Below are 15074 nucleotides of genomic sequence, written 5' to 3' on the forward strand. Positions count from 1 at the left end.
TTACAGCAACAATTCTCTCTTGTATAAAGGAGTTACGTTTAAACTAGAATATGTCCCAATAGCAACCCTAAGAAGCACAGAAGAAGGCAAAGCCCAAAGGACAAACTTGAACTCGGCACAGCGGGAGGCAGCGGTCTGGGGTTTACCATAGTGTGAAGTGGGGGCAGCTGGAGGGGCATCTACCCTGCACTGACTGGAAACACGACCATGCACATCCACTCCTGTCCATTCAATTTTCCAGTCAAAGGAAAGAAGGATACAGGCAACCAGAAACGATGTAGACGGTATTACAAGAGGCCTGGAAGAGCTTTTGTTCTTTCTCCCTCCCTCCCTTTTCCCTTCTTTCTCCCCCTCTTTCTCAGTATTTCCAATGACAAGGTTCTGTGATTTAAAACGCAATCCTTAGAGACAGAACTGAGCGCTGTCTCTCTGTCCACACTCAGGGTCGGGGGTGGGGGGTAGGGGGGAGAGGGAAGCCAGGAAGGCCGCAGGGACTCCACCTAGATGGTCTCTCACTCCATCCATCCATCCATGCATCCGTCCACCCATTCATCCACCCAGCCATCCACCCACCCATCCTCCCACCCATCCAAGCATCCACCCACCCATGCACCCACCTACCCATCCATCCACCCACATATCCATCCATCCAGCCAGCCATCCAGCCAGCTAGCCAGCCAGCCCCGCCTGGACACCTGGGGCAAATCAGCAGCTGTCTTCTCTCTAGTCCGTTCTGTGTGTTCAGCTTGTACTTTTATCTTGAAAATAACCGATTTTGAAGATTATTACCCTCCTAGAGAATCCATAGCGAATCCTCACTTCCCTCCTACTCAAAGTCCTGTTCCTGGTTTCAGAGCTCTCCAGGATCTGGTCTCACCTCGACAGCCTGGCTTCCTTTCCAATCCCAGCCACGCCAACAGCTCATACTGACATTTCCTTTCTGCGAACTAGGGAAACCAGGAATCCACGCCGCAGGGTTTAACGTTTCATTGCTCTAGATAGACTCTTTTTCCCTTGGTGGACAGGAATAAAATTGCTAGCTTCTTTTCCTCCCCCCCGCACAGTGCCCAGAGATACATATTAGAAATTCAATACATTTTAAAAATGCATCAGAGGGCTTCCCTGGTGGCGCAGTGGTTGAGAGTCCGCCTGCCGATGCAGGGGACATGGGTTCGTGTCCCAGTCCGGGAAGATCCCACATGCCGAGGAGCGGCTGGGCCCGTGAGCCATGGCCTCTGAGCCTGCGCGTCCGGAGCCTGTGCTCCGCAACGGGAGAGGCCACAGCGGTGAGAGGCCCGTGTACCGCAAAAAAAAAAAAGGATCAGAGTTGTTGTTAGGAAATAATCATTCCCAAAGTCATCTGTGTCATAAACACTAATATCTGCATTGTATATTTTATGTTCTTACTGTAAATGGCAGATTACATGAGAGAAGACGGCTACCCTCACGTGCTGCTGGAGAGAAGGTCAACGGTGCAACCGCTGGAAGAACTCGCTATAAACTTGCAGCACTGACCGTGCGTGGCCCTGGGCTCATCACTTCCATCCTCAGGCACATGCAAAAGGGAGATTCTTGCATGTGTGCACCAGGAAACATACACAGGAACATCACGGAAGTACTGTTTGTAACAGCAAACAACTGTACACAACCAGTAGCACGTAACAAGAACTGGATAGTATACACACGTAGTATGTAATACTACACATACACACGCGTATCTACACATTGAATACTAGATATATAAAGAATAAAGCATAGCCACACACACCAACATGTGACAACATTTATATAAGTTCAAAAATGCAAAAGCAAACAACAGATTTCTTCAGAAATGTATACAGATTTGGAGAAAAACTCTAAAGAAAAGCACACAAATTCAGGACATGGTGACCTCTGAAGGAAGGGAGTGGCAGAAGTGTGTCAAAGGTGAGTGGTGGATATGACAGCATCTGTCCTATTCTTTATATCTAACATATATGCCCCATAAAATCTTTCATAAATATTTACTATTTGCTTAAAAATATGAGTGAAAACTGTTCACCTCTGCAATAGCTGTTGCAAGTATACTGATCCCTTACAAAATTAAAATAATAATAATAAGAGGACACTGAGGTTTTGCAGGTCTCGACACAGAAAAGACACCAGGGCTGCAGAGTAAAATGGAAAGTCCACAGGCAGGTGTGAACAAGAATGCCCTTCCCTGAAAAAGGGAAGTAAAACGGTATAATGTCAAACACACTCTGGGGCAGAAAGGCAAGTGCTTTCGAGACCAGAGGCGAGTGGACCCATCAGGGCAGTGACCTGTCCTGGGCTCGGGCTGGGGCAGGGCCTGGCCAGGTGAGCTGGGGCAGGTCCATGGATCTGAGGAACCCAGACAGAGTCAGGACTGGAGAGCAGAGCTGATGCTAGAATGATACCAATACAACGTGTGGATTTTACGTAAGACGTCAATCCTCTAACTTTACCTATTTCATTTTTTTTTTATTCTCCAGTAAATAAAGTTCACTTCAGTTTTCTTTCATTTATTGCCAGTGTGGCTCTCTACATTAACGAAAACCTCCCCCTAACCTTGCCTGCCGTTTACTGACTTTATCAGGCTGTGCATTCTGTGAGCCTGGTTTCCTTCTGCAGTGCCTGCAGCTCAGGATACAACACGTAGCCACACGTCCAGTCAGGAGCCATGGTGACAACTCAAATCTGCCTCTTAAAACCTAGAGCTGTGAAAGCTTTTCTAAGATCATTCTAGTCATTACTGAATCTGGGTGAACAAAACCAGCTGAACTTTAAAAGTAGTATTAAAACTAAAAAATGATTTCCACCATGTATTGCACTTAATGCAAGTGTTTACAGTAAAATTTTTATTCCTTCCCATCGTTCTCAACTTAAGACTGTCATGACCCAATCATTCAGGATGCACTTTTCTCTATTTATTCTTCACAGAGTATAATTTTACGTGGATTTATATAATTAAAGTCATCTTACCTGCACTTTTTTTAAAGCTACTGGTACTCCATCCAAGAGACAGGCTGCTCTATAAACTTCACTAAATTGCCCGCGACCAATTTTCTTTTCTATTCGAAAGTTGGCTAATGTATTATAGCCCATATCCGGTCGTAAGGCCTTCTGTAATTAAAAAAGTCAGAAAAGTTTTCAATCACACAATATACACACAATCATTGATTGTCTTCACATAAGTAGGTGATTTCTATGGTAAACCCGCAGACAGCCATTCACTCGACAAGTATTTATCGAACTATTCATATTATATAAAAATACACACATATATATATAAATTCACCTAGTCCAACCTGCCAAGTAATGTATGAAAATCTTCTAAACTTCCTGACAATCATTTAAGTTCTACCAAGAACAATTCCAGTGGCAGTGAGTTTACCACCTCATCATTGAGGTTTTTTTAAAAAGACGTAATATACCCTGAGAAAACCATAATTTAAAAAGAGCCATGTACCAAAATGTTCATTGCAGCTCTATTTACAATAGCCCGGAGATGGAAACAACCTAAGTGTCCATCATCGGATGAATGGATAAAGAAGATGTGGCACATATATATAATGGAATATTACTCAGCCATAAAAGAAACGAAATTGAGCTATTTCTAATGAGGTGGATAGACCTAGAGTCTGTCATACAGAGTGAAGTAAGTCAGAAAGAGAAAGACAAATACCGTATGCTAACACATATATATGGAATTTAAGGGAAAAAAATGTCATGAAGAACCTAGGGGTAAGACAGGAATAAAGACGCAGACCTACTAGAGAATGGACTTGAGGATATGGGGAGGGGGAAGGGTAAGCTGTGACAAAGCGAGAGAGTGGCATGGACATATATTCACTACCAAATGTAAAATAGATAGCTAGTGGGAAGCAGCTGCATAGCACAGGGAGATCAGCTCGGTGCTTTGTGACCACCTAGAGGGGTGGGATAAGGAGGGTGGGAGGGAGGGAGATGCAAGAGGGAAGAGATATGGGAACATATGTATAACTGATTCACTTTGTTATAAAGCAGAAACTAACACACCATTGTAAAGCAATTATACTCCAATAAAGATGTAAAAATAAATTTTTTTTAAAAATGACGTAATTGTGTAAAAGCAGTTTTGGGTTCACAGCACTATTAAGAGGAAGGTGCAGAGGTCCCCCATGCGCCCCCTACTCCCACACATGCACTGCTTTCCCCGCTACCAACACCCCCCCAGAGTGGGACTTTCGTTACAACTGATGAACCTGCACTGACACATCATTATCACCCAAAGCCCGTGGTTTACGTTAGGGTTCACTCTGGGTGTCGTACATTCTATGGGTTTGGACAAATGTATAATAACATGTATCCATAATTACAGTATCATATAGTACACTTTCACTGCCCTAAAAAATCCTCTATACTCTGCCTATTCATCCCTCCCTCCCCACTAAACCCCAGCAGCCACTGACTTTTTACGGTACCCATCGTTTTGCTTTTACCAGAATGTCACATTGTTAGAACCATACAGTATTGTAGCCTTTCAGATTGGCCTCTGTCACTCAGTACATAATTACATTTTTAAACAATATTTTTTTGTTGTTTGTGGAAAATGTCATTTCTTTTTGAAACTAACACATTTTAGTACTTACTATGCATCGGGCACTGTACTAGCTGCTAGGGAAACAGAGATGCATCAGAAATGCTTCTGCTCTGAAAGAGCTTACACAGGTACAGGGAAGGGCTCTCAATGGTGCTGAGAAAGAATTACAGGTGCTGGGAGGCAGCACCCCAGCCGTCCCCATTTGGAGGCAAATCCCAACTCCTTATACGTTTTATCCACTGTCCTAGTTCTTTCGTTCATTGTTTACAGACTCATTCATTCATTCAACCAGTCATAGGACAGATCTAGGATCCACTAGGATCCAACACTGTCTGCTGCTGAGGTTACCACACATGTCCAAGGACTACTGCCTTTTAAGCTCCTCATGACACTCATAATCTATCTGTAGCGATCTACCTATAAAAGTGTAACAATAGTTTAGCCATCATATGCCCTCTTATCTTCTCTCTTTTGGCTAAACACACACGAGCCTTTTCAAGATTCCTAGATTACTGGTAAGTACACGCTTCTTGGCCTTTTACCACTCTGCTCACATCCTTCTGGACCTGCTCTACTCTGAGCCGACTCAGAGTAAACATGACGTTCTTGTGGGGCCTCACTGGGCCCCCTCTAGTAAGACTGAACATTAAATACCTATTAATGCAACCAAAGGGCGCACTGGTTCCTAAACCCACTAAAGTAATTTATCTCTGAGTCCCTCAAGCAAACCTTAGTCAAAGCTGATGACCCCATGACTTATGTACAAGGCTATTTTGACACATGGGCATTACACTAACCCCTAATACATGTTACCTTGTTCATTTCACTACATCTGTCATGCTAGCAAAAACTAAAATTCTGCCAAAGTTTCACTGTCATTCAAATACAATGTTTCTCAAAAAGAGAAAAAAGGTAGCAATGATTTCTACTCTTGTGCATTGCTTTTCTTTCTTCGGAAAGTCCAAAATATTGTCAAGAAAAATACCACTCTTCCTTTAAGACATGCAAAATAATCAGAATACAAATTTCACAAATTCATTATATAAATATAAAACCATAAATAATTGTTAGAATAACAATACAATAACATTACTACAATAATAAAAGGTTCTGTTTTGGTACCTACAACTTAACAGGTCCTATAAATTAGTACCTCATATGCCATCTAATTCAATTCTCATGACAATCCTGTAAGGTAGATGTTATCAAACCAAATCACTGTCTAGCTGATTCCCAATTCCTAAGTATAGGCTTTGCTATACTGCCAGGGTTACTAAACAAAGTCACCTACAATGTGATACAACATTATGGGACCCTACATGATGATCCACAGTATTTTCAAGTTCAATTTTCAATTTCAGGCCTTTTGATGAAAAAACAAAACTGGGACTAGAAACATGTATGTCAAAAATGAAAATAAAAACAAAATTATAAAATAAAGGGAGACAACCTGCCACTCTGTTCATATATAAGATTTCTTTTTGTGGTCACTGAGATGAATTTATAATTAAGTGTCACTGTGACACCTACTTAACAAAGGAAACTTACAAAGCCTCACTTCTCAGATATATTCAGTGGATATTAGCAACTTTTTTAGTTTCCTTAACTTTGTTTCATTTAAAGAGGAGAGACTTTTTAAATTGTCCAGGCTTTTCTAAAAAATCTTTTTTTTTATTTTTTAATTTACACACTAGGATAGTCTGCAACATCTGAGAAATAGGTTTTCTTCCTCTCCCCAAAATGTACAGACCATTCCTTCTCCCGATGAAACCTGTCAATCTCAACAGTGAAATACAGCTTCATCATTAGGAACGGTATCACGCAATCCATATCCTTTAAACCTGACTGGGAATTCCATCTTCTGTCTGCACAATAACTGACAAATATTAGCGTGAACTGCTAAGGCAGTGTGACAACCGCATGCTGAGAGCAAAGTCTCACTAATGTGTTTTGGCATGCAGGTTTGTAATCACACATTTACATATGCAATGACCTACATTTGCATGTCAGATCACACACTGTCTCGGTTTATTAAGGCTGGGCACCTCCCTGTGCTTGGCGGCCAGAGCGGGCGAGAGAGGGCCAGAGGGCGGTGTTTTTTGGCAGTTGAGGGATGAACTGCCACCAAGGATTAGGTTGATATGGCCTGAGCATTAGACACTTCATTAGACGTAATCTGTTTAACAGTGGGCAGTGTATGTAAACTTCACAGCCCATTTGCGGCACCTTTTCCCCCCATGGCCTTTCTTCAAAGGGCAGTGTGGGTGAGTGACAGCTTGTCTCATCTGCTCCCATGTCCTGTCACCCAGTGTAGACGTGCAGAGCTGACATGAGAAGAAGCATAGCTGCACATCTCCGACTACCCCCCCGTGTCTGTGCCACGCTGCAATTTGTATAAAAATAAGCCTGTGTAGGATGAGGTCTCCTTTAAGAGATCGCCAGGCAGGTTATACATATACTTCGGTAATGACTCTCTGATACTGTATTCAGTGCCACAGTTCATTTTGATGAGTTATGCCCCATGTAAGCAGCGCTGTATGAGGTGCTTAAAATAAAAAAGATGGTATCAAATCAGGGCCCACACAAGTAAAGAACTATTTTTAGGAAAGAGCTATAGTCTCTTTCTTGGATGATGTCCAATTCCCCATATTCTTTAGCTTAGCATTTTAATTATAATGGGAATAAAATAACCCAGCAAAATAATGAGATTCAAATCAGTATAAAATATAAACCAAATAAAATCACTTCAATTGCCTTTCCGTGCTCTCATGCTGGTGGATAAACTGGGTCTCAGTCTCTGCAGTCCCTTAATGACCAGGGTACCTGTCCGAGCTGCACAAAATGGCTTTTGGATTTGATGTGAGTCATTTAAAGGATTTTTAACTTTTATGAAAGTAAAAAGCTACTCTGCTTCTTCCGCAACACACTGACACCCACCTACGACAGGAGCTCTCTCAGTCACCTGGCCCCTGCCCTGGGCCCCCCCTCCAACCACACCGTTCGGCGCCAAATGCGCCTGCAGCTCCGGCCCTTCCGTGCAAGGCATCTGTGTGTCCCAGGCCCTCTGAGTGACTGCGCCCCTCGCACCTGGCCAGCCCAGCTCGTCCTGGGGGCTGACTTGCCAGCCCTTCTCAGGAATCGTCCTCAGCTCGCCAGGAGGCTTTGCTTGCTCCTGCCCCTGGGCCTGCACAGCAACCGACAGCAGTCAACTCTCCACACAGTGGTGCAAACTCAGGCACTAAGCTAGGTTCCAGACCTCACTGGATTTTAATTATTTGTTTACATGTGTATATTTCTCCCTCCGAACACAGAGTTTCTCAAAGACAGAAACCAAGTTTTATCTTTGTGTCCAGATGCCATGAAGGCAGCTCAACATGAAACAGACAATAAATATTTACTAAGTAAGTGAATGTAGCTGAAAGAACTTAATGAATATGAAAGTTCTAAGTGCATCCCCGTGACTGTAACCACGGAGAAGCTCCCAGCAGGTCTGAGGCAGAAGCTCCATGGGGAGTGGGGAAGCTCCAGACCTGCAAGTGGACGCTGTCTCTGCCAGTAACAGCTTCCCAACAGGTGAGACAGAGACTCCCCTTGCACCCGCAGCAGGAAAGGGGACCTTAGTGCTAATTCACTGCCCTCTTAGGGCAGTACAGCAAGCCCTGAACACTGTGCTCTGAGGCCGGACCTGGGCCAGGCGGTACAGAAGAATCCACTGAGTTCCCATAAAGCCCCAGAGAAACGGCACAGGTTCTGGAGTCAGTCAGCAAGGCCTGGGCTCGAAACCCCAGTTCTAACGCCCAGTATCTTTCTCAGCTGGGCCAGCTACCCAAACCTTGTTTCCCACTTCTCTAGCATAGGGGTGAACCCGCACAAAGAACTGTGCGTGAGTGTCCCCTGGGACAGAGCCAAGCTTACGCACTCCCTCACCATCATCTACGCCCCCTCCCCCAGGGGCGCCAGCGGTAAGAGCCTGCCACCGACCCTCTCTCCCCACAGGCTCTGGATTTGTACAGCCTCCTGCATGTCCTCGGGTTTTCAAGACTGAAATTCTTTAGTCTTGACCCTGATTTGCTTCTTTGGTCCTCTTCCTCTGGCCGAAACTGGAGTTTGTCTGTATCTACAGCTAGGCTTCCCATATGCCAGCCACATCCTTACTAGGGTCTCTGAGCACCGCCCAGCCTTGGGCTCTGCCTTCCAACCAGGACACCCCAGTTACCACGCGGACTGTCTTCCTGATTCAAGAATGAACACAGCCTGATCCCCTGGGTGTAAGGCTCCTTGGTGCCATACTCTAGAGCTAACTAAAATTATTCTGCCCGAAGGCCTCCTAATTGTTGTGGGGGAGCATGCAATAAACAAAACCATGTGTGGCCGCAATGCAGCCATCGGGCTGGAACATGCTCACAGTAAAGTTTAAATTCACAGGCAAAGGGAAGATAATAACTGCTTGAAAGCCCATAAACCCTACAAGTGTGAAGCTGCAAGCTCTTCGTGACAAAAGAAACTGAGAAAGGGTGTGATTAATTCAGCACGGGGTAGCTTCTAAACTTACTAAATAAAGACTACATACATACCCCATACAAGAATTTTCAAACACATTCATTTTTGGAATAAGTCTCAAAATATAACTAATTAACATGAATAACATAACTGTAAGCCTACATACATTGTTTTGATAGTTATTGTTTTATTGTTTATTGTTTTTACTGTTGTTATTTTATTTCTTAATTACTAACTATAAGACACCCACAACTCCTTAAATAAAGGACACAATTAAAACAGATGTTGGAAGCATTTGCATTACATTTTTGTGGTAAATTATGTTTAGTCTCTTGAGATATGTGAATCTGCAAGTTATACTATAAAAGAACCCTAAAATCTCAGAAACATAAAATAAATACTCAAAATTACATACGACAACTAAAAAAAATCAAACTCTAGAGTGAAGGAAGCTTTTTATAACACCTTAAGTGTTCTGCATTCTCATTAATGAAATCTCTTGTTGATCTGAATGCACTTTAATTACATACCGCCAGATCTTGCTAACTAATTGGGATTAACTTCTACATGTCAGTCTGTTAACTGCTTCCTTCACATAAATACTTTTCATTTTAAAATAAAATTCCTTCTGCTGTGCCACAGGCTCATACTATCACAGGTGCAACCTCGTTAAACAATTAATAATTTCCCATGACTAAATTAATTTCTTTAATTTCCTTTAAATTTGAAGGCAGGAACATTTAATGAGCAGTAAGATAATTCAGGGTAACATGATGATGATAATTCTCTCTGGGGAAATTAGAAGAGTCACAGCATGGACTCAACAGACTCCCCAGAGAGAAAATTATGTCCTGATAATTCCTAGAGGTATTGTTATCAATGATCTAATATACAAGCCAGTATTAATTACAATATTTAACATCATTAATATGGTTTTCCCTGTTACTGCAAACTCACCTCTTACTGGTGATTTTCATATTACCAATTATGTAATCTAATAAACTATATTTATATTAACATTATTAAATTTCTCAAAAATTTAAAAGTTACAAAACTTCAAAATGCCCTTCAATTTTATTTGGCAATAAAGCTCATGCTGTGTATGATCTCTAAAGAGATATTACTCACCTCCAAACTACAAAAACTAGAACATCCTTTCAACAATATCTAACATAAAGCTGTTATACATTATTTTCTACAAACCTCACTAGAAATAAAAAAAACACATATTAAAAAACAAAAACAAAACACCACATGTGCCAGCAGAGTCTAATTAGTCATGCTTCTTCCCATGTGAAAAATGATCTCCCTAAAATTTCTTTAACTATTTCAAAAGTAACCTATTCCTAAAGACACTAAGTGTCTGAGATTTACATCAGTTGGAACAATATGCCATTAATCATTATAACTGGCTTTTTATCAAACAAAGGAGAGAATTCACTATAGCATAAGAAAAATGAGTGATCAAATACAACCAATTATCTAGTTAAACATTTATAAGACCCCAGTGTTTGTATCATTTAATCATCATTAGTTACACTACCCCGCATAATCACTATATCCAAATTATGTAACCAGAAATACTGATGACCTTTCCCAGCATTTCATGAGTAGGATAATGATGAAGACACTCCCATCTGCCCCATGAGCACCACCAGCCATACCTGGTACAATTAAACATGGCAAGCAAAAGCCTTTCCCTGAGAGAAACAGAGACAGAGACAGACACAAATAGAGGGGAGAGGTTTTCTACAATGTATTCATTTATTCCACAGTTATTAACAGAGGAGGGAGATTAAACAAATACATAATCCAAAACAACAAAAAGACAATAAGCAAATACATAATAGTATCTAATATTTAAGCATATGCAGAGAAATAAAACAGAGTGATATAATGGAAAATGAGTGGATGGTTATTTTAGAGTGGGTAATTCTGGGATGACCTTGGTGAGAAGGTGATGTTTATGGTGAGATTAAAAGACCAGAAGAAAAAAAAGGGCAGAAAGAAAACCTGGAGAAAATGTCTCGAGGAAAGAATGAACTGGGTGTGTTGAAGGAACACTGGCTGGAAGATGGAGAACAAGGGTGACGGGCTGAGGAACGAGGTTAGAGGCGAGCATGACAAAACCGCACGGCACTCTGACAGCACCAGTGAGGGACTTGGGTCTCCAGCAGGGAAGCACGGTACTGCGAGCTAACACACATTTTACAATGACAACTCATGACGCTGGTGGGGAAGGAATGGACAGGAGGATGAGTAAAGCAAGAGTGGAAGCAGGGGGACTGGACGGGAGGAAGTGGACCTGACCTGACTGTTGCAGGGAGATGCGAACAGCAGACGGAATCAGGATATGATCTTGAGGTGGAGTCAAAGGAGCTGCTGATGAATTGAGTATGAGGAGAGGGGGACAGAGAGAAATCAAGGATAAATCATGGATCTGGGGCTTGAGCACCTCGATGGATAGTGATGCCACTGACTAGGATAACCAAGGCTAACGAAGCAACAGTGTGGGCAGAAGGCAGGTAATAACAATGTAATAAAGGATGTAAGATGATGCAGCACCAACCACTGGTGGAGAAACCTATGCTCCAAGAGTGTCACTGGCAGAACGTCGTCATCGTCACCCTCACCCTCATCCCCGTCGTCTGGGTCCTATCTACGTGCCAAGCACAATCTTAGAAGCTCCATAGCTCATAGGAGGTAAAAACTATGATTCCTCTAATTTATTAATAAGAAAAGTGAAACACACAGATGTTCAATAACCTGTCCTCCATCACACAGCCAGAAAGTGGGGCATCCAAGAATTGACCCCAGGCAATCCGACTTCAGGGCTCAGGCCCTGAACCACCCCACAGAACAGCCAGCGCTCCTGATTGCTCCCAGCTCCCCTACGTGTTCCCCCCCACATATAAATTCTGGTGTCCACAGGGCTCCATCCTCAGCCTTCTCTTCTCACTTTGCTCATCACTCTGGGCCACGGAACCCATTGCTCCCTCTCTCCCATGTGTTGGTTCTAGAAGTTAGTGCTGCCTGAAACTCAGCCCTGGTGCCCCCCTGGCGCCCTCCTGGACACCCTATCAGAACTCTCCTAGAAATCCCTCCCCCTCCATCCCCCTCTTCTCCTACACTGAATGATACCCAGTCAAGGAAAAAAAATAAATAAAAGGAATGCATAATTAAATGTATTCTACATAAGTGTTCCTGGAAAAAGAAGTGCTTATCAAAATTTCTAAATCTGAGGAATATTTGTTTTATAAATATTTAGTGAGAAAGATGTATGAAACATAACCACAGTCATATGAAAAAGTCATAATATTCACATAATAATAATATAAAGGGAGACAAAATATAAAGGTATGCTAAATGTAAAATGACACAACCGAAGTCTAACAAACATATTAGAATCTATACATTCAACGTTGCCCTTCAAACAAGCACCGTGAGAGGATATGGACTTACTCCAGGAAGGCTTCGAATACTGAAAATATGTTTGAAATTCCTCCTTGGACTGTAATCAGTTTGTGAATCACACGAAAATTACTGGTCTCATTTAAGAAGATATCTCATTTTGATCGAAAGAAGAATACCAAGACTATTTATTTTTTTCACCAAGTACATACTTGGCTCCAAAAGATTTCTGAATCTTCCAAATATTACGTTCACCCTCAAAAATGGAACAATTTTCATTACTGTATTTATTAAAACTATATTTCAGGCTCTGGATGCAATTCCAAATAGAACTGGGAAACTGTTTTGATTAATGTCGACCTCATCTTTGCCCACATCAGACTATTCAAATAGAAATTTCCAAGACAGCAGATGAGAGAATCCTTACCGCATTCCCATCCTTTTAAAACCCATCTAAATTTCTCAAGGCATTTCCTTTAAAATTTAAGGAACACTTACCCCTATATATGTAAATATGAACAAGCAATCTAAATTCAAAACTCAACTAAGCTTTAAATATTTTGATATCACTTCTCATTTGACAGATTCCTTATTATTCTATATTGCCACAGTCTTTTCCTAAAATAACTCTCAAGTAACTAAAATCTATACAACATAATTAGATTGATCAATATTTAGCTTTCACTTAGAGATTAATTCATTCATCCAACAAATATTTATTGAGTACCCATGACCTACTACTCATTGATATAAAGCATGATCTACAGAAGTGAACACTGCACTGCTGGTATAGCATATTCTGATTTGTTAGAAGCATACTAGTGTAAGAAACTACCCAGTAATCATTATTTTTCTGAGAATAATCTTTTTGTTGTCTTCCAAATTACATGTTTCCTCTAGGATAACACTTTCCTTAGGGCCTCTACCATGTAGTTCATCCGCATTATAAGGAGCCTTTATGCTATTAGGTTCCATTAGGGACTAAATCTCCTTGAACGGCTCCTGAGACCATTACCTCAGCATCTGAGATTTGGAGCCGAAAGAGAGCATGGTATAAGCAAGACACGACTGAATCTGTGTCCAAAATAGGGAAAGACACAAAATGCAGCTGGAGAAGAAAAAGGCGACCAGATGATGCAAGACCCTCTACGACACACGAGGAAATGCAGAATCCACCCTAAAAGCCATAGAAACCGGCGCTTTTAGGAAGTGATACGATAAAAAGTACACTTTGGAAAGATGACTTTTGCTACAATGTAAAGAATGAACTAGAAATGGTAAAATGAGAGGTAAAGAGATCAGTTCAGAAGCTTCTGCGATAATCCAGGCAAAAGGTGGCAGTAATCTAAATAAACTACAGTAGTTACAGTCAGGATGTAGAGAATTAGCAGATTCAAGAGCTATTTAGGGAGCAAAATCAAGACAAGAGGAAAACTGCCTAATATAAAGTATGCGATTTGCTTGTTTGTAGTTTGGACGCCTAGATGGACGGTGCTAATAGTCACAGGCAAAAGGACAATCTTGGGCAGGAAATAATAAATTCCATCTTGAAGAGTAGGAGCTTGAGGTACCTATAAAAATATCAAGAGTCACGGTGATTGAGAAGATCAGGCTGGCCAGGAAATGGATGGGGAGCTTTTTCTAAAAGCTCACTCTAAAGAGTGAGACAGACCCGGTGCCAATCCCAGCCCCGCCACTTACCAGCTACGTGACCAAGGGTGAGTTAGTTCATTGGTCTGAGCCTCGGTCTCTTCATTTGTGAAGTGTGACAGATAACGCCTCCTACAGCTTGCGTTAGGAATAAATGACACACACATTCACAATGCTTTGCACAGGGTGGGTGCGCTGTAAGAACTCAATCAGAAGCAGGTACTGATAGCAGCAGCAGGGCTACTGCCCTGGACAAAAGCCAGGAGCCAGGGGCCAAGTGTCCAAGTAGTGCGAGGGGTCATGAAGAGGTCAGGAGACAACAGCGACAGGGAAGGTGAACGCCCTTTCTTAGGGTGGCAGAGCCTTGATGCAGCAGGTTTCAGGCCTCCCTACCCCAAGAACAAGGAGGAATCGTGGTCTGGAAGAGGCTCTGTGGACAGACAGGCTGCCATCCGACCCCCGATCCTCACAGCGTGGGGTTATTAGAGAACCAGCAGCCTCCACTGAGAGGGTGACGGGAAACAGTGTCCTTGGGGGAAAGAGGTCTGTTCCAGCTAAACCAAGGGGGTGAAAAAAAGTCCATAAGAAATGGAGGATGTGTTTTTTAATAAACCATTTAATACACATTTACTTTTGTATATGGACTGTTACCCAAGAAAAACAAAAATGGTAAATTAAGAGTTCAGACATCTTAGGCCACACCTGACTTCTGGGCTCACAAAGATGTGGAAACCTGTCCTGGAGAAAATTTCTTTTTCTCTGAGCTCTTCTTCCCTGCTTCGGCGCAGGCTGGTCTCTCACACCTCAGTCTAACAAAGCGTTGCCAAGAATGGCTTCCTATCGTATTTTTGATGTAGGTACCAAGGCACAGGCCACTGCTTGAACTTGTGCCAGGAAGAGAAATTCCAAAGACATTTATGTATCTTAATAT

At 42.1% G+C, this 15074-nt stretch overlaps 1 protein-coding gene across 20 annotated transcripts in view; it reads right to left on the bottom strand.

Moving 5' to 3' along the window:
- NEK7 (NIMA related kinase 7) overlaps window positions 1-15074 on the bottom strand; it is a 153112-nt gene that overhangs the window by 77980 nt on the left and 60058 nt on the right. For 19 of the 20 annotated variants that reach the window (XR_004524440.2, XR_004524445.2, XR_004524419.2 and 16 more), the window contains one exon: window positions 2983-3123. The exons of the other annotated variant lie outside the window; for it this stretch is intronic. Coding sequence is in view for 12 of the 19 variants with exons in the window: in XM_033849048.2 (XP_033704939.1) it covers window positions 2983-3123 (141 nt within the window). In the remaining 7 variants the exon portion in view is untranslated. The remainder of the gene's footprint in view (window positions 1-2982; window positions 3124-15074) is intronic. 20 annotated transcript variants of the gene reach the window in all.

This window comes from Tursiops truncatus, chromosome 1, assembly GCF_011762595.2.
Source record: "Tursiops truncatus isolate mTurTru1 chromosome 1, mTurTru1.mat.Y, whole genome shotgun sequence".
Classification (NCBI taxonomy): Eukaryota; Metazoa; Chordata; class Mammalia; order Artiodactyla; family Delphinidae; genus Tursiops; species Tursiops truncatus.